The 19,725-nt window shown below is 35.8% G+C and overlaps 1 protein-coding gene and 1 pseudogene across 11 annotated transcripts in view; both read right to left on the reverse strand.

The window, feature by feature from the left end:
* CCDC18 (coiled-coil domain containing 18) overlaps positions 1–19,725 on the reverse strand; it is a 187,763-nt gene that overhangs the window by 74,729 nt on the left and 93,309 nt on the right. For 6 of the 11 annotated variants that reach the window (XM_055084457.1, XM_055084456.1, XM_024119641.3 and 3 more), the window contains exons 26-29: positions 16,818–16,955; positions 12,850–13,050; positions 11,140–11,178; positions 2,265–2,732 (exon numbers count right to left, since the gene is read on the reverse strand). In XM_055084457.1, the coding sequence (XP_054940432.1) occupies positions 2,265–2,732; positions 11,140–11,178; positions 12,850–13,050; positions 16,818–16,955 (846 nt within the window). Of the gene's footprint in view, positions 1–2,150; positions 2,733–11,139; positions 11,179–12,849; positions 13,051–16,817; positions 16,956–19,725 lie in introns of those variants that run through there. The other 5 variants (XM_055084454.1, XM_055084453.1, XM_055084452.1 and 2 more) reach the window with 1 other exon arrangement.
* On the reverse strand, positions 14,346–15,413 carry LOC102983222 (archaemetzincin-2-like; annotated as a pseudogene).

Raw genomic sequence — 19,725 nt, forward strand, 5'->3', positions numbered from 1 at the left:
ATACTCTCCTATTTTTCTCCTATCTCACTGTTTACTTCTCAGTTAGCTTTAATTTAAATTATCAATACTCACATGCTCAAAGTAATTCAGCCTTACTAAATTAGGCTTAGTTTTTGGACTTTTTTCTTTTTTTAACCTCCACTAATTTCCTTGATTTAATCCATCATTATGGCTATAACTATCATCTATGTGCTGATGATATCCAAATTTATAATTTGTCTCATAAATGCAACAATTTGTCATCTTCACCTGGACATCTAATATAACTCTCAAATTTATTATATCTAAAATCAAACCCTTGATTCTCTCCATGCCTCCAAATCTGCTCATCTCCTAGTATTCCTCATCTCAGTATATGCTCAGTTACTCTGGCTAAACTCTTTGGAGTCTTTCATGACTTCTATGTCACTCAAAACCTATATCAAACACTGTTGGCTCTACCTTCAAAATATATCTAGAAATTGAACCATTCTCCACACCTTCACATCTATCCTCCTGCCTATCCAAAATCATATCCTGCCTGGATTTTTACAAGTAACCTCCTATATGGTCTCTGTTCTTGTCCCTTTATCATCCATTCTTCATAAAGCAATCAGAGTGATCCTTTAAAAACATAAATCAGATCATGTCACTTTCTTAAGCATAACCCTCCAATGTCTTCCCATCACACTTCAAAAGGAGCTACAAGATCACTATGGCACCCCCACCTCCACTACCCCACCCTTGGTATTATCTCTTATCTCATCTCCTCCCTCTTATTTACACCAAATCATCCATACACCTCCTAGCAGTTTTTTGAACATACCCGGCATGCTACCACCTCAGGACGTTAGCACCTGTTCCCGTCCCTCCAATGTTCTTCCTTCAGATACTGAGGTAGTTTAATTCCTTACTTCCTATAGGACTCTGATCAAACATCATCTTCTCATGAGACCTTCCCTGATTACCAGATCTAAAACGGTATACCTGAGTCACATCATATCCTCTTACCAGCTTTTCTTCATGACACTTACTTCCACCTGGCATTAGAGCATATGTTTATTTACTTGTTTATTGATGATCTCCCCACTAAAATGTAAGCTCTGTTTGGACAGGGTCTTGATCATTTTTGTTTTGTTTATTTCTATAATCCCAGTGCCTGGTATATAGTAGATGCTCAATAAATCCTAAATGAATTAAATGGCTAAATAAATGATATACAGTAAACACAAATGTAGTTTTAAAGGCTAGATGAAAACTAATTTTATCAGGCTTTATAGAAGTTTGCCTTGTTCATTTTACCATCTTGTTTGCTATACACTTGAAATTTCATAATGTGTAAATTTTGTTTTTACCAATACCATTATATTTCTAGTCTTCTGCTTATAAGTAATAAATTAAGCTTTTTCTTTTTTTTGGCTGTGCCATGTGACTTGCAGAATCTCAGTTCCCCGACCAGGGACTGAACCTGAGCCATGGCAGTGAAAGCCAGGAATCCTAACCACTAGGCCACCAGGGAACTCCCCAGATTGAGCTCTTTTTAATGTAAGGAAGGATGTGGAGAAATGAATAGAAGCTCCAACAGTCTTTGTCTTGGATCTATTCTAAAAACACTTTTTAAACTTTTTAGGCCACCAAACCTATTTTGATATGTTTGAAATGAGGCAAATGGGCATTTGAAAAAAGCTGAAATTACCTGGAAGAGATTCTTTATTTCTCTGTGCAAACTCTAGATTAACTGCTTATAAACAATGTCGAGTGTCTGTAAGGTATGTGTAGCGGGGACAAAGTTGCCTCTTCAGTATGATATGCTCAGGAATAATGGGAGCAGAAAAATCATGTGAATGAGATATTCTGAGCCACTATGGAAATCTATGACCAAAACAAAGGCTACTTTAATAATCTTTACTAGAATGGTTTCCAGGAAGTCTAGGAACACTACTAATTTTGGAACTCCAAAAAACATTCTCTAATACTCTGGAGTTCAAAATACTTTCCCAATATGAGGTCGAATTAGTCTTCAGTCAATTATAGAGATTATATTTAATCAAATATATAGGCTACTTTAACAAAAGTTAATTTTCAAAGCTAAATTTTCAACTCTACTTATCTGGGGTAAATGCATTCTAAACTCACAATGAAGTTTTTCATACTTTCAATATTTGTGTACATCACCCTAATGGCATGAGTGCTTCATTTAAATGTATGGGTTTCTTTCCTACAGAAAATAAAATGATACTAATTGGAGACAAATTATTATAACTGCTAATGTATGAAATACATACCTGAGTTGAACCAGCAACTGTTTGCATAGAAGACATTTTTAATAGTCTCACTTCTTTGTTTATATATCTTAGCATTCCACTAAGAGTACTGAAGTCATTATTCTCAGCACTATCATCTTCTAGGTCATATGGGAGAGGTTTAAATGAGTCTGACTGGGTATAAGTCAGATCCTTCTGGCTTTCTTCTAATGTTGAAGGTTGTTCCAATTGCATTTTTTTTAAGTCCTGCAGTAATTCTTCAGAAAGATCTTCATCACTACGAGTTCTGAAACTAAGGTCACTGGCACTAATAGAGCGACGTAGTTTTCTACACTTGAAGAAAGCTGTGTGAGAATGCTTAGCAAATTTTGAACCTTGAATATCAGGAGCAATTTCTACTGGAGATGTAAATGGGGCTGGTCGAAACTTGATGTCTTCTGCCCTTTCATGTGCAGAAATTTTGGCTTGCAATCTGGTTAATTCTGATTCCTGTAGAAAAATTGGTACATAGTAGGTGCTGATTACGTATTTCTTAAATGAATGAATTACTTAGAAAATCAAACTCTTAGAAGTCATCTAAGTTAAACTTCATCCTAGTACAGAAATTCTTTTTATAACAACTCTTGAGTTTTCCAAGCTCTGTTAAAACCCTTCATTTTGGGACAATTATCTATATTCACTAGAAATATGTTTAAACTATACTAAGGAATTCCATTGAAAATTACATTTTCCTTATAGAACTTTTTCTTTCTTAGTATTGATGACAATATAAATTTCTATTCAAGACTGAAATCTTACATCTAAAAAATTTTCTGCAAAAGTATAAAAAGGTATACAATCATTTGTTAATCTAACATACATACATACAAAAAACAATGCCCTGCAGATTTTTCTAATAGGAAATAAATGTCTATTAGCTACTCTGCTTTATATGTCATCATCACAAGAAACCTTTACTAGAAATTTTTCAAAGAAAAACCTTTAAATGATTAATAATATTTAATAAATTAATCCTTATTAAATAAACTTTTCATTTCTGTTTTTCCATGTCCTTCATTTGGGTCCTTTGACCCAACTTTGGGATCCTAAGAATAAGATTGCATACACTGAAAAGCGATAAAGCCAAAAAAAAAAAAAAAGGGAAGACATTTTAATTTCAAAAGTTAAACATATGTGTAGTTTCCTGTTCAAATACATTCTCCTTTTCTTACAGGTATCCATAAGATGCATATTTCTAAACCAGTCACTTTTAAACTGATAGCTTCTATTCTTTCTAAAAATACTGTGCTTATAACTAAAACTGTCATAACCACAGTGTGCAATGCAAAATGAAAGTTTAACATGCATATTTCAGTCCTTTGATGTCTTTACAGTACTTTAGATAAACTTGATTTATAAGTGGCAGAGTGCCAATTTTTTTTAGTAAGTCTTGTATTCACATTTTTATAATAATAATTAATGAATTATAAAGTTGACACATATAAGGTTGTGTGCAGTTTAAGTTTTTTTTAAACTTCTGTGTGTTATCTAGCCAAACTGAGAAATGTGGTATCTCAGATAAGCAGGATCCCATTTAACTTACAGTCCAACACCTAACTTTTACTAAGAAATGTAGTATATTGAATATATTAAACATAATTCAACTTTTTCTTAAGACTCAGAGAAGTTCACTGTTGTGATCATTGTTGCAGTGTGCAATAATACAGTGATGTCTTCAGGGCTTTCAGAATATGGACTTAGCTTTGCTCTTACTTCCTCAAATACGAGGGTACTTGTTAGGGTACTAAAAGAAGTGAACTGGAAAGATCTGTTGCTTCAAACAGTGTTCTCTTCTCCCTCACTTCTGTTTCTGTTCTCTGTCATTTACTGCTGCTGTCAATGAATTACTTTCCATTATTTACAGTTACTTCTAACTGTTACATTTATGCCAGCTTCTGCCCTTCTATTACCTTTTCTTCTTTCTTTCTCTCTTATCCTCCTTAACTTCTCTCCAATCTAGACTTTGGAGCCAGCTGTGGTTGACTTAACTTTCTACGGTGAGAAAACAAAGAAATTCTACCTCTGTCTGGTATACTGGCTAATCATAGTACATGTTCTAAGATCTCTGAATGTATGGTTCATTTAAGAATTGCTGCTATTTTGACAATATTTTCACAACTTCCTAAGTATTTGAACTTAAAAACTTCTGAATAATTGATAAGTGCAATACAATTGTATTTATCTCATTGGTAATATCTAACAAGTGAGCAGACATAATTACTGTGACAAGGGATATACAATGCAGAATCTTTAAAATTTTTAGAGTCAATTTTTTGCAATGAAGTTTTATTATTTTGTATAAATGCTGTAAATCCCCAGAACACTAACTATATTACTATTTCAGTAAAAGCATATTGAGTGTTCAACTGAAACATAATTTTAGATTCTGTCTATTCAGCCTTCCTCTAGTACTGTGAATATAAAGTATTTTATGAGAGGAATTTAAGTGCTCAGGTTATATACAAATACAAATATTTCTAAGGTATTAATTGACTGAGTTTTTTTGGTTTTCAATAACTTCCATTTTGCTATAAAATCATTTATTGCTCCAAAACTATCAGTGAGGTTGGTCTTTTTTTAAGGTCTTAGCTGACAGTGTTAATCATACTTATTGGCAGTTTGAACTAATATTAATTTTTTTATCTCTATGCATCAATACTGAGATTAATTCAAATTCCAGAGTAAACTGTCATGATCAATAGGGGTGAATAAGTAGCAAGAGGTTATCTGAAAAATGACATATGTACTCAAAAACCAGTAAAAAAATTTTTTTAACATAATCTTGCACTTTCTACTTTATGATTTTTAGAGGAACTTGCCTGATTTTGAAAAATGCTCCTACTTTTTCTTTTTTATATATATCTTTATTGGAGTATAATTGCTTTACAATGTTGTGTTAGTTTCTGCTGTACAACAAAGTGAATCAGCTATATGCATATATATATCCCCTCCTTCTTGAACCTCCCTCCCACCCTCCCTATCCCACCTCTCTAGGTCATCGCAAAGCACCGAGCTGATCTCCCTGTGCTGTGCGGCTGCTTCCCACACTAATGCTCCTCCTTCTAAAGTACATCAAGTATAAAACCCTATAAAGTAAACATTATGATTAAGTTGGTATTTGCACAAGTTCCAGGCCAAGATGGCGATACAGGCTCCTCTCATATCTCCTCCCACACACAAAACTCCAAATCTACAGCTACATAATGAACAATTCCCTTCAAAAGAAACAAGCTGAGAAACATCTACACTTTGGGTGGATAAGAAAATGCCCACACCAAAACTAGTAGGAAAGCTGAGACTCACTTTTGCCATAAACCCCATGTCAAGCGCAGGGCCATACAATGGGAGGTAACACCTGACTTCCTGTTTCTTCCTTAGAAGCAAAGGGCTTGGATCCCACATCTAGTGCTCCAACTTTTAAGACTCCCACTGTTGGCTGTGAAAGCCAACAGGGCTTGAGTCTGACACACAAGATTACAGCAAACAAAGAAGCAGTTCTTTACAGGCTTCCAAGGATGTGCCATGGCTATCCCCTTAGAACTCAGTACAGAAGGAGCAGTACAAGGGAACCCTGTAAGACTATCCGCAGAAACTGCAGGCCAGAAGGTAGTGGCATGATATATTCAAAGTGCTGAAAGAGAAAAACTGCCCACCAAGAACACTCTTCCTGGGACTTCCCTGGTGGTGCAGTGGTTAAGAATCCACCTGCCAGGCTTCCCTGGTGGTGCAGTGGTTGAGAGTCCGCCTGCCGATGCAGGGGACACGGGTTCGTGCCCCGGTCCTGGAGGGTCCCACATGCTGCGGAGCGGCTGGGCCCATGAGCCATGGCCTCTAAGCCTGCACATCCGGAGCCTGTGCTCCGCAATGGGAGAGGCCACAACAGTGAGAGGCCTGCGTACCGCAAAAGAAAAAAAAAAGAATCCGCCTGCCAATGCAGGGGACACAGGTTCGATCCCTACTCCGGGAAGATCCCACATGCCATGGAGCAACTAAGCCTGTGCACCACAACCACTGAGCCAGCGCTCTAGAGCCCACGTGCTGCAACTACTGAGCCTGTGTGCTGCAACTACTGAAGTCCGCGCACCTAGAGCCCATCCACAACAAGAGAAGCCACCGCAGTGAGAAGCCCCTGCTCACTGCAAATAGAGAAAGCCCACGTGCAGCAACAAAGGCCCAACACAGCCAAAAATAAATTAATTAGTTAATTAAATTAAATACTCTTTGAGTTAAAAAAAAAAAAAAAAAAAAGAATACTCTCTCTGGCAGTTGTCCTTCAGAATTGAAAGAGAGATAAAGTATTTTCCAGAGAAGCAAAACCTGAAAGAGCTCATCTCCACTAGACTAACCTTACAAGAAATGTTACAGGGACTTCTTCAAGCTGAAATAAAAGGACACTATTAACAGGAAAACATGACAATTTAAATCTCATTGATAAAGGTAAATATATAGTTAAATTCATAATACTCTAATGTTGTAATGGTGGTAAGTAAATTACTTATAACTATAGTATGAAAGTTAAAAGACAAAAGTATTAAAAGTAACTATAACTACAATGATTTGTTAATGGGTACACTGATAAAAAGAAGTAAATTTTGACATCAAAAACAAAATAAAGGGGGGACAGAGTAAAAATGTAAAGCTTTAGTATACATTCAAAGTTAAGTTCTTATCAACCTAAAATAGACTGTTATACATATGTTTTATGTAAGCCTCAAGAAAACTACAAAGCAAAACTTATCATAGATACACAAAAGATAAAGGAAACTAAACATTCCACTACAGAAAATCATCAAATTATAAAGGCAGAGAGCAAAAGAAGAAGAAAGGAATGAAGGAATTAAAAACAGCCAGAGAACAATGAACAAAATGGCAATAGTAGGTCCATACCTATCAATAATTAAATATAGATGGACTAAATTCTCTAATCAAATGACAGAGTGGTTTAATAAAAAAATAAGACCTAACTGTATACTGCCTATAAAGACTCACTTCAGTTTTAAGGACACACATAGACTGAAAGTGAAGGGATGTAAAAATATATTCCATGTAAATGGAAACTAAAAGAAAGCTGAGATAACTACACTTATTTAAAAAAAAACAGACTTTAGGCCAAAGGTGTAACAAGAGACAAAGAGGGTCATTATATAATGATAAAGGGGTCAATCCAACAAAAGAATATAACATTTGTAAATATTTTGCACCTAAAAAACACAGGAGCACCTAAATATATAAAGCAAGTATTAACAGACAGAAACATATTAATGTAGGGGACTTCAATATCCCAGTTTCATCAATGGATAGATCATCCAGACAGAAAATCAATAAGAAAACATTGGACCTGAACTACAAGTTAGACCAAATGGACTTAACATTTACAGAACATTCCATCCAACACATGACAGGAGTATACATATTCTTCTCAAGTGCATATGGAACATTCTCCAGGACAGATCACATGTTAGGTCACAAAACAAGTCTTAATAAATTTAAGAAGATTAAAATCATATCAAGCATCTTCCAACTACAATGGTATAAAACTAGAAATCGATTATAAGAAGAAAACTGGAAAATTCACAATTACTTGGAGATTAAACAACATGCTACATAACAACCAATGTGTCAAAGAATAAATCAACAGAGAAATCAAAAATTATCTTAAGACAAATTAAAATGGAAATATAATATACCAAAGCTTATGGGATGCAGCAAAAGCAGATATGAGGGAAGTTTATAGCAATAAACGCCTACATTAAGAAACAAGAAAGATACCAAATAAAACAACCTAAATTTCTACCTTAGGAAATAAAAAAGGAAGAACAAACTAAGCCCAAAGTTAGTAGAAGGAAGGAAATAAATATCAGAGTGGAAATAAATTAAACAGAGATGAAAAAGACATAGAAAATATCAATGAAACTAAGAGCTGAGTTTTTATTTTATTTATTTATTTATTTATTTATTTATTTTTTGTGGTAGGCGGGCCTCTCACTGTTGTGGCCTCTCCCATTGCGGAGCACAGGCTCCGGACGCACAGGCTCAGCAGCCATGGCTCACGGGCCCAGCCGCTCCGCGGCATGTGGGATCTTCCCGGACTGGGGCACGAACCCGTGTCCCCTGCATCAGCAGGCAGATTCTCAACCACTGCGCCACCAGGGAAGCCCAGAGCTGAGTTTTTAAAAAGATAAACACAATAGACCAAACTTTAGCAAGGCTTAACAAGAAAAAAAGAGAGAGAACTTAAATAAATAAAATCAGAAATCAAAGAGGAAATGTTACAACTTGACACCAAAAAAATACTAAGGATCAAAAGGGACTACTATGAACAATTATACACTAACAAATTGGTCAGCAAAGAAAAAAATAGGTAAAATCCTAGAAACATACAACTTAAGACTGAATCATGAAGAAAATATAAAATGAGATCTCAATAGACCAATTACTAGTAAGGAGATTGAATCAGTAATAATAATAATAATAAAAATATCCCAACAACAAAAGTCCAGAACCAAATGGTTTTATTGGTGAATTCTAACAAAAATTTAAGAATTAATACCAATCCTCCTCAAACTGGTCTAAAAAAAAGAGGAGGGAACATTTCCAAACTCATTTTACCAGGACAGCATTACCCTGATACCAAAACCAGACAAGGATGCCACAAGAAAAGAAAATTACAGGCCAGTATCACTGATGAACATAGACATGAAAATCTTCAAAAAATATTAGCAAACTGAATGGCCATCATCAAAAAATCTACAAACAATAAATGCTGGAGACGGTGTGGAGAAAAGGGAACCCTCTTACACTGTTGGTGGGACTATAAATTGGTACAGCCACGATGGAGGTTTCTTAGAAAACTAAAAATAGAGCTACCATACAATTCAGCAATCCCACTCCTGGGCATATAGCTGGAGGAAACCATAATTTGAAAGGATGCATCCACCCTGATGTTCATTGCAGCACTATTTACATCAGCCAGGACATGGAAGCAACCTAAATGTCCATCAACAGAGGAATGCATAAAAAAGATGTGGTACTTGTATACAATGGAATATTACTCAGCCACAAAGAGGAACGAAATAATGCCATTTACAGCGATATGGATGGATCTAGAGACTGTCATACAGAGTGAAGTAAGTCAGAAAGAGAAAGACAAATATCATATAATATCACTTATACGTGGAATCTAGAAAAATGGTACAGATGAACTTATTTGCAAAGCAGAAATAGAGTCACAGATATAGAAAACAAACTTATGGTTACCAAGGGGGGAAGGTAGGCAGATGGGATGAACTGGAAGATTGGGATTGACATATATACACTACTATAAATAAAAGAGATAACAAATGAGAACCTACAGTCTAGCACAGGGAGCTCTACTCAGTGCTCTGTGGTGACCTAGATGGGAAGGGAATCTAAAAAAGAGTGGATGTATGTATATGTATAACTGATTCACTTTGCTGTACAGCAGAAACTAACACAACATTGTAAAGCAACTATACTCCAATATCACTTAATAAAAAAAAAGTATTTTAAAATAAATAAATATTAAAAAAAATACTAGCAAAATGAATTCAACAATACATTAAAAGAATCATATACCATGATCAAGTGGGATTAGGTCCAGGGACATAAGGATGGTTCAACATCTGCAAATCAATGAGATACCACATTAACAAAATGAAGGATAAAAGTCATATGATCATCGCAAAAGATGCAGAAAAAGTACCTGACAAAGTTCAATATCCATTCATGATGAAAATGCACAACACGTGGTTATAGGGGGAATGTACTCCAACATAATAAAGGTCATATATGACAAACCCACAGTTAAAATATTATTCAACAGTGAAAAACTGAAAGCATTTCCTTTAAGATCAGGAACAAGACAAGGATGCCCACTCTCACCACTTCTATTCAAAACAGAATTGGGAGTCCTAGCCAGAGAAATTAGGGGGGAAAAAAAGGAATAAAAGGAATCCAAATTGGAAAGGAAGAAGTAAAACTGTAACTGTTTATAAATGACATGATATTATATATAGAAAACCCTAAAGACGCCATCAAAAAACTGTTAGAACTAGTAAATGAATTCAGTAAACAGCAGGATACAAATCAGTATATAAAAATCTGTTGTACTTCTATATATTAATAATGAATTATCAGAAAGAGAAATTAGTAAAATAATCCCATTTATAATTTCATCAAAAAAGAATAAAATGCCTAGAAATACATTTATCCAAGGAGGTGAAAGACCTGTACACTGAAAACTGTAAGACACTGATGAAAGAAACTGAAGAAGATACAAATAAATGGAAAGATATTCTGTGCCCATGAACTGGAATAATTAATATTGTGAAAATGTCCTTACTATCCTAAGTGAGCTACAGATTCAATTCAACCCCCATCAAAATTCCAATGGCATTTTTCACAGAAATAGAACAAGGTATCCTAAAATTTGTATGGAACCACAAAAGACCCCAAGTAGCCAAAGCAATCTTGAAGAAGAACAAAGCTGGAAGCATCCCACTTCCTGATTGCAAACCATGTTACAAAGGTATAGTATAGTACATATTAGCATAGAAATGGACACATAGATCAATGGAACAGAATAGATGGCCCAGAAATAAACCCATGCATGTATAGCCAATTAATTTATGACAAAGGAACTAAGAATATACAATACAATGGAAAGAATAGTATCTTCAATGAATGGTGCTGGCAAAACTGGAGAGCCAGATGCAAAAGAATGAAACTGGACCCCAATCCTACACTATACACAAAAATCAACTCAAACTGGATTAAAAACTTAAATTTATGACCCGAAACCATAAAACTCTTATAAGAAAAAACACAGAGTAAGTACCTTGATATCAGGTGTGGTGATGATTTTTTGGATTTGACACTAAAAGCAAAAGCAACAAAAGCAAAAATAAAAAAGAGGGACTATATAAACTAAAAAGCTTCTACACAGCAATGGAAACCAATAAAATGAAAAGGCAACCTACAGAATGGGAAAAAATATTTGCAAATCATTTACTGATAAGGAGTTAATATCCAAAATACATAAAAAACTCATACAACTCAAAAGCAAAGAAACAATCTAATTTAAAAATGGGCAGAGGAACTGAATATACATTTTTTTCAAAGAAGATATACAAAGAACCAATAGGTACATGAAAAGGTACTCAATATCACTAATCATCTGGGAAATGCAAATCAAAATCAAACGAGAGGGCTTCCCTGGTGGCACAGTGGTTGAGGGTCTGCCTGCAGATGCAGGGGATGTGGGTTCGTGCCCTGGTCCGGGAAGATCCCACATGCCGCGGAGCGGCTGGGCCCGTGAGCCATGGCCGCTAAGCCTGCGCGTCCGGAGCCTGTGCTCCGCAACGGAAGAGGCCACAATAGTGAGAGGCCCGCGTACCGCAAAAAAAAAAAAAAAAAAAAAAATGCAAGAGATGAGTGTTGGCAAGGGTGTGGAAAAAAGGGAGCCCTTGTGCACTGTTGGTGGACATGTAAACTGGTACAGTCATTAAGGAAAACAGCATGGAGGTTCCTCCAAAAATTAAAAATAGAACTATCACTTGATCCAGCAATACCACTTCTGGGTATATATTCAAAGGGAATGAAAACAGGTTATCAGAGATATCTGTATTCCTATGTTCATTGCAGCATTATTCACAATAGCTCAGATAAGGAAAAAAACCTAAGTGCCCATCAACGGATGAATGGATAAAGAAGATGTGGTACTACCAAATGTAAAATAGATAGCTAGTGGGAAGCAGCCACATAGCACAGGGAGATCAGCTTGGTGCTTTGTGACCACCTAGAGGGGTGGGATAGGGAGGGTGGGAGGGAGGGAGACACAAGAGGAAAGAGATATGGGGACATATGTATATGTATAACTGATTCATTTTGTTATAAAGCAGAAACTAACACACCATTGTAAAGCAATTATACTCTAACAAAGATGTTAAAAAAAAAGATGGTAAATATACAAACAATGGAATATACAATGTGCCCTTTGGAACAACATGAATGGACCTTGAGGGCATTATGCTAAGTGAAATAAAACAGAAAAAGGCAAATACTGAAGATATCACTTATGTGTGGAATCTTAAAAAAAAAAAAAGTCAAACTCAGAAACAGTGAGCAGGAAAGTGGTTGCCAGAGGCTGGGTGGTGGGGGAAATAGGAGAGGTTGCTAAAAGGGTACAACCTTTCAGGTATAAGATGACTAAAGTCTGAGGGATCTAATGTATAACATGATGACTATAGTTGGTAACACTAGTTGTATAATTGATATTTGCTGAAACAGTAGAACTTGAAGGTTCTCACACACAAAAAAAAAAATTTAAAAAAAGTTCATGATTGAACGTAAATTATTTCTCCTGTGGTAATATGATACATATCAAATTAATTATGTCCAAATTCACTGTCTTCTAAATAAAGTGCATTTTATTCAAACAGGTCAATTTTTGGTTATTTAGTCCTCTACAAACTACAAGGATGGGAAAATAAGTCATAAATTTACTTCATTATAGTCCTGCTTTATGTACTTTTATATGTTTACTTACTTTAATAAGTAATGCTTCATTTGTAGCTTCAATTACTTCATTCCTGTCTTGGACTTGCTGATGCAAATTGCTTACAGTGTCCTGAGCTTCTTCTAATTCTAGTTTTGCTTTCTCTAACTGTTCATTTAGTTGCTGAACAGAAGTCTTTTGAGAATCAGCAGTAATCATCCACTTTGCATGCTTCTCCTGATGTGAAATCATCTACATAGCCCCAAAATTGAAAAGGAAAGGAAGAAAGAAAACAGGGTGAAGTTGGTTTCAACAACATTCTAATACTTTCCATTTCACTTAAATGAAAGTAAATTCTGTTTGTAGTTACAAACATGATTTCTCAACAAATAACATACTAGAGGGAAAAAGGGGAGAAGGAACCCATAGTTCTAAATTTACTTAAGAACAGTTAACTAAATACCATGGACTTCTTTTGGATCCTGATTTGAACAAATCAGCTATAAAGACATTTTTGTGATAACAGGAAATCTGAACAATGATTGGATGTTTGATGATATTAAGGAATTACAGTCAATTTTTAGGTGTGATAATAGCATTGTGGTTACGTTTTATTAAAATAGCCCTCATCTGACTTCCCTGATGGCACAGTGGTTAAGAATCCACCTGCCAATGCAGGGACAAGGGTTCAAGCCCTGGTCCGGGAAGATCCCACATGCCTCAGAGCAACTAAGCCTGTGCGCCACAACTACTGAGCCTGTGCTCTAGAGCCCGCGAGCCACAACTACTGAAGCCCGCGTGCTTAGAGCCTGTGCTCTGCAACAAGAGAAGCCACCACAATGAGAAGCCCGCACACCGCAACGAAGACCCAACACAGCCAAAAATATAAATAAATAAATTTATTTAAATAGCCCTTATCTTTTAGAAATGTTTACTGATGAAACAATCATGTTTGGGATTTGCTTCAAAACAATATGTGGGGGAATGTGGGGGAGGGAAGAAAGGCAAGTGAGTGAGGTTAAAGATATGGTGACCATACTCCCCAGTTTGCCTACAGCTGTCTAGGTTTTATGCCTGGTATCCTGGTATAGTTACTAATAGCACCCTTTTTCATTCTCAAAAGTATTTCCTTTTAGATAAAAGAGATGGTCGACATACTTATAGATTAAATCAAATTGGCCATGAGTTGATAATTACTGAAGTTGAACAATATATAGGAAGATTTATATCATTCTATTTTTGAATATGTTTAAAATTTTCCATAATAAAGTTTAAAAAAAAATCTCATTTTCATTGAAAAAAAATCAGGAGTTTTGCAATTAAGTGACTTTTCTGACAACTCTGAAACCTGTATTTAAAAAATTACAGTTAAAAATTATTGATCCCCTTTCCTATTACTTTAATGACATATTCTCTCATTTTTATATTCAACCAACACACACACTTTAAAAAAATCTTTGTTAAGAACAACAACAAAAAAACCTATATATATATATATATATTTTAACCTGCAAGTATTTATTTTAATTACTCCTATTTGAAGGTCCTTATTTTTGGAAAATAGCAAGGCATTTTATTATCCACTCTTTCCATTCCTTAAAGGCTTCTACAGGTTTTGGCAAATTCACATTATCCTCATGACTATGTTTTGGAGGGAGGTGTGTCAGCAGATTCATCTTCAATCCATCTCACCAGCGCTTTGTACCCTTCCATAGTGCTACAGCCAATAGCATGCTGTAACTTGTGTAAACAGATAGGGTAAAGGTTTAGGGGGCACTGGTCAGCTTTTTCCAAATCTTTGGAACTTTGTATTAGATGTTCAAGCCACTGGCAGTGTTAAAGCCCAAATATGTGTCCAATCTCATGGGTTAAAGTCTTATAGGATCAAAGTGGCAAAACACTAGTCATTTCAGGAATGTAATAGTTATCAAAAATTGAATAGTCGTTTGAAGGTGTTCTCTGCAGCTTCTTTACCTTGCCTTCATAAGATAAACTATAAAAAAACCGCCATACCTGACAAAGCTGAATATCCCCATACCATCTGTTAAAGAGGCCTGTCCAAAGGCAAAATTCCAGGGAATCTCTTGGGTAAAGCTCAATCAGTGTTATTCCCACAACACAGAAGGCATCTTTAGGTTTCTAATTTTTTAGAACTTCAGGGTGTGCCCTACATGAATTTGTAGGTTTTGTATGTTATCACTGACTCTAAAAGAACACCTTGCAGAGACAGGAACTGGTTCTAGGAGATTTACTGGCAAGCCACAGAAAAATGCTTCACAGTAGCCCTTGAGTCATTTAATATATTCTTCACTGATAACTCTGGTGTTTCCTAGAGATCCAATGCACGTATATAAATACTGCATTTCTCTGGAGAGGGTGTCTTTCTGTAAGGATCACTGAAAAACTTTTCAAAAGTCTTGGGGAGCCTCAGGATGGGAGGTATCCAATCTGATCGCGAATGCAAGATGGGTCCAAAGGTATCACCGTCTGGCTGGAAGGCTTCATTTATCAAAAGCTGTTCCACCAGCATCTAACTTTTACTGTGACACAAGTGCTGGGTTCTTTAAGATGAGAGCTGTTTTTAGTGTCTGTTTAGAGTGCCATACTGTTTGCATAACGAAAGGTCTCTTCCATTCACATCCTGTTCCTATGTAGAGCTTTCATTTTTCTGTTTGAATGGGTTAAACAGCTGTTTCACCACGAGGCTTAAAAGGACCAGAATGTCTGGGGCCTGACCGGAAAAGCACTGTGCTGGGTGCCTTCATCCCTGACAGGCCTCCAAGACACCAGTTGCAGCCCCTGTGCGAGTGTCCATATTAGGTGTTTTTATATGATGCATATAAAATATTAATACCAGATATTAAACAGCAATACTAGAACCAATTTTTACAATTCATTTTATGTACTCTCTGCTTATAAATAATTTCAGGATGCTTATAAAACTAAAAGAAAAAAATTGGATGATTAAAAATAAAAGTAGAAATTCAGACCATGTAATAAAAGCATACTGAGTAGTTTGTGGCAAATACTTGAGATGGACCAATTATTACTGATGGTCACTAAGTTAACCAGCTAATATCAAATAATTATGCTGAACTCATCAGCATTCACATTTGTCTCTAAAGACCAAAGGTTGTAATCTCTTGGCCTGAGGACTGGATTCAACTTGCAAATGTGTTTTGTTTGGCAGACAATGTTTTCAAAGAGATTTGACTCTAAATGCATTTAAACAAGACATGGTGACCACAAACCCAACTTATCCCTCACAAAGATGTTACCAAACTCCCTAGAAATGAGTTTAATATAAATGTATTTGCAACCATTGCCATATGGAAAAATGCTTTATTAGAACTTCGTAAGTAATTTATTCAGATCTTAAACATAAATTCTGGGTATCTTCAAATATAATTTTTAAAAAGACAAGAAATGCTATTCTAATGGGTGACACTGCCCATTTCTATAAAGGCTCAGGACACATGGATAGATAAAAAGTATCGTACTGCCTCTCTAACTTACTATCAGAGCAAATGTTGAAAATTACAACGCATTAATAGATCTACATCACATGAAACGGCTTATATTGGTTATTAAATACCTCCAGTTAGTTCTGGCAAGCGCTATTTTATAACCAATGATACAATGATAATGATGTGCCAGGCTCTGGTGTAAGAACTTTAACTACACTAATTCATTTAATCCTCAACACAGTTTTATGAAATAGATAGCATTATTATATCCATTTTAGTTAAAGATGTTAAGTTAGTTGCCCAAGGTTACGTAAGTGTCAAGTAATGAGCTGAGATTTAGAACCAGGATGCCTGGCTAAAGAATTCAAGCTCTTAACCCCACAGAATATTAGTTCACTGGATATGAAGCGAAAGTTATATGTTTAGGATACCAGAAATGGAAGACCACATATATTACTCTATAATGAACATTTAAGAGCTAGACTTATACTTCGTTCAGATAGATCAACACACTTTAGTGGGGGTAATAGAACAAATTAAATTTTTATTTACCTCTAGATGATAAGCTTCTTTGACAGATTCTACTTCTGCTGACAATTTCTTGATTTCTGCTTGCATTCTTGCTTCTAACTGAGCTTCATGTACTTGAGAAGCCCCCAATTCTTCAGCTAAATGTTTTCCATGAGCTTCCTTAAAATGACATATTAAGTAAAGGTTACATTACTTGTTTATTTGGTTATTATAGCTAAACAACTCAGCACATTTACAGAAGTATCTTAATCTTTTATAATACTATATACTCATACACAGTTACCATATTAAATGTATACTTTAAAAAATGTATTAATCTAGATTTTAATCTAGATGTTTAAGAGAGTACTAATGGGAAAGTATCAGTATATTGTTATCATAATGTAATAGAAGTTCACTAACCAATGCGTTCTGTAAAATAAATTAATAACCACAGAACACTGAACTCTGGCAGATAATAGTCTGCTCTTAGGTATAGGTATGCATTTTTGCTCACCAGATGTGCTGTTTGCTTATCTACAGTCAGTTGTGTATTTATCCAGACCTATTTATGCTAGTTGTGTTTGTGACTACAATTATGTAATTTTATTATATATTATGAACATTGATGAAATATGCATGTAAAAGGAATGTTTTTATATGAAAACTAAGTTATATGCTTTGAGACAATTCAATGAGTGAGTCACAAACATTTGCTACCCAATTAGAACCAGTCAGGATAGTTGTAAAATATTGTGTGAAATCCCATAAAAAATATAAGAGATGCTATCTTCTGACTGATTCACAAATGTCTTTTAATTCTTTTTCCATTTTAAGAAACCAAAATTGGAAACTATAGATGATGGAATATGAGTACGGTTTATGCAAGAAAAACTAGGTGGAATTTTAATCAAGTAACCCTACCATACACCAAGAACCAAGATTTGGTCCCACATTAAAAGATTATGGCATGAATGTAAACTTAGATTTTTGGGTTAAAATATAATACTTAAAGTGTCATTTTTAAAAAAATTAATGTATTTATTTTGTTTATTTATTATTTTTGGCTGCGTTGGGTCTTCATTGCTGCGCGGGCTTTCTCTAGTTGTGGCGAGTGAGGGCTACTCTTCGTTGTGGTGCACGGGCTTCTTACTGTGGTGGCTTCTCTTGTTGTGGAGCACAGGCTCTAGGCACGCGGGCTTCAGCAGTTGAGGCATGGGGGCTCGGTAGTTGTGGCACATGGGCCTAGTAGCTCTGCAGCATGTGGGATCTTCCTAGACCAGGGCTCGAACCCGTGTCCCCTGCGTTGGCAGGCAGATTCTTAACCACTGTGCCACCAGGGAAGCCCTAAAGTGTCATTTTTTTAAAAAATTAATTAATTTATTTATCTATCTTTGGCTGCGTTGGGGCTGCATTGGGTCTTCGTTTTTGCGCGCGGGCTGTCTTTAGCTGCGTCAAGCACGGGCTACTCTTGGTTGCGGTGCGTGTGCTTCTCATTGCGGTGGCTTTTCTTGTTGCAGAGTACTGGCTCTAGGTGCGTGGGCTTCAGTAGTTGTGGCACATGGCTTCAGCAGTTGTGGCTTGCAGGCTCTAGAGAGCAGGCTCAGTAGTTGTGACGCACGTGCTTCGTTGCTCCGCAGCATGTGGGATCTTCCAGGACCAGGGCTCAAACCCATGTCCCCTGCATTGGCAGGTGGATTCTTAACCACTGCGCCACCAGGGAAGGCCTAAAATGTCATTTTTAATAATTCCCCACTTTCACTTACTTATTTGATTAACTGAGCTTAGTTCATCAGATAAAATCAATTATACTACATTTAGATACTACTGATAAGGACAGAAATGAGATAAACGTAGATAGCCTCCCTTTTCCTAGTAGACTCCCATGTGCCCGACATTCTAGTAAAAATTCCCTGTATATTTTTTATTAGTCTAACCACCCAGAAATGTGAATAAAAACGTCATTAGGTGAGAAAACCATAATTCAAAAAGAGTCATGTACCAAAATGTTCATTGCAGCTCTATTTACAATAGCCAGGACATGGAAGCAACCTAAGTGTCCATCAACAGATGAATGGATAAAGAAGATGTGGCACATATATACAATGGAATATTACTCAGCCATAAAAAGAAATGAAACTGAGTTATTTGTAATGAGGTGGATAGACCTGGAGTCTGTCATACAGAGTGAAAAAATAGATAGCTAGTGGGAAGCAGCCGCATAGCACAGGGAGATCAGCTCGGTGCTTTGTGACCACCTAGAGGGGTGGGATAGGGAAGGGTGGCAGGGAGGGAGACGCAAGAGGGAAGAGATATGGGAACATAGGTACATGTATAACTGATTCACTTTGTTGTAAAGCAGAAACTAACACACCATTGTAAAACAGTTATACTCCAATAAAGATGTTTAAAAAAAAATTCCTATGGAAGTACAATGGCTGCTTTAGGACATACTTTAAGACTTTACAGTGCCTCAGAAGCATTATTATGTCATTAAAATGTAGATAAACTCATTCTTTCACACACACACACACACACACACACACACACACACACACACACACACACACACACAAAATGTCATTAGGTTAACCAAGGCTAAATGTAAAAACACTTTCACTCAATTCCCATACTGAATTAGTAACCACAATAGAAAGCAGAAAAATCACAAGAACTTTTCTAGAATACCAATAAATACATTTTTCTCAAAGTCTAAGTAATTAACTCACATATATCAATCTAAATATTTTTAAGCCAAGTTGTTAACTTTCTATCTAATACTAGGGAAATACAATCTATATTAGTGCTCTTGCTATTTAAAAGCCCTTTTCCTCCCCAAGGGTTCTGGACTGCAGGTTTCTAACAGTTATAAATTTAGATAGTCAGTTTTCATATACGAATGGCTACAAATGTAAAAAGTTTTTATTAAAAAAGATTTATTAGAGACTTC

This window comes from Physeter macrocephalus, chromosome 4 (assembly GCF_002837175.3).
Source record: "Physeter macrocephalus isolate SW-GA chromosome 4, ASM283717v5, whole genome shotgun sequence".
NCBI lineage: Eukaryota > Metazoa > Chordata > Mammalia > Artiodactyla > Physeteridae > Physeter > Physeter macrocephalus.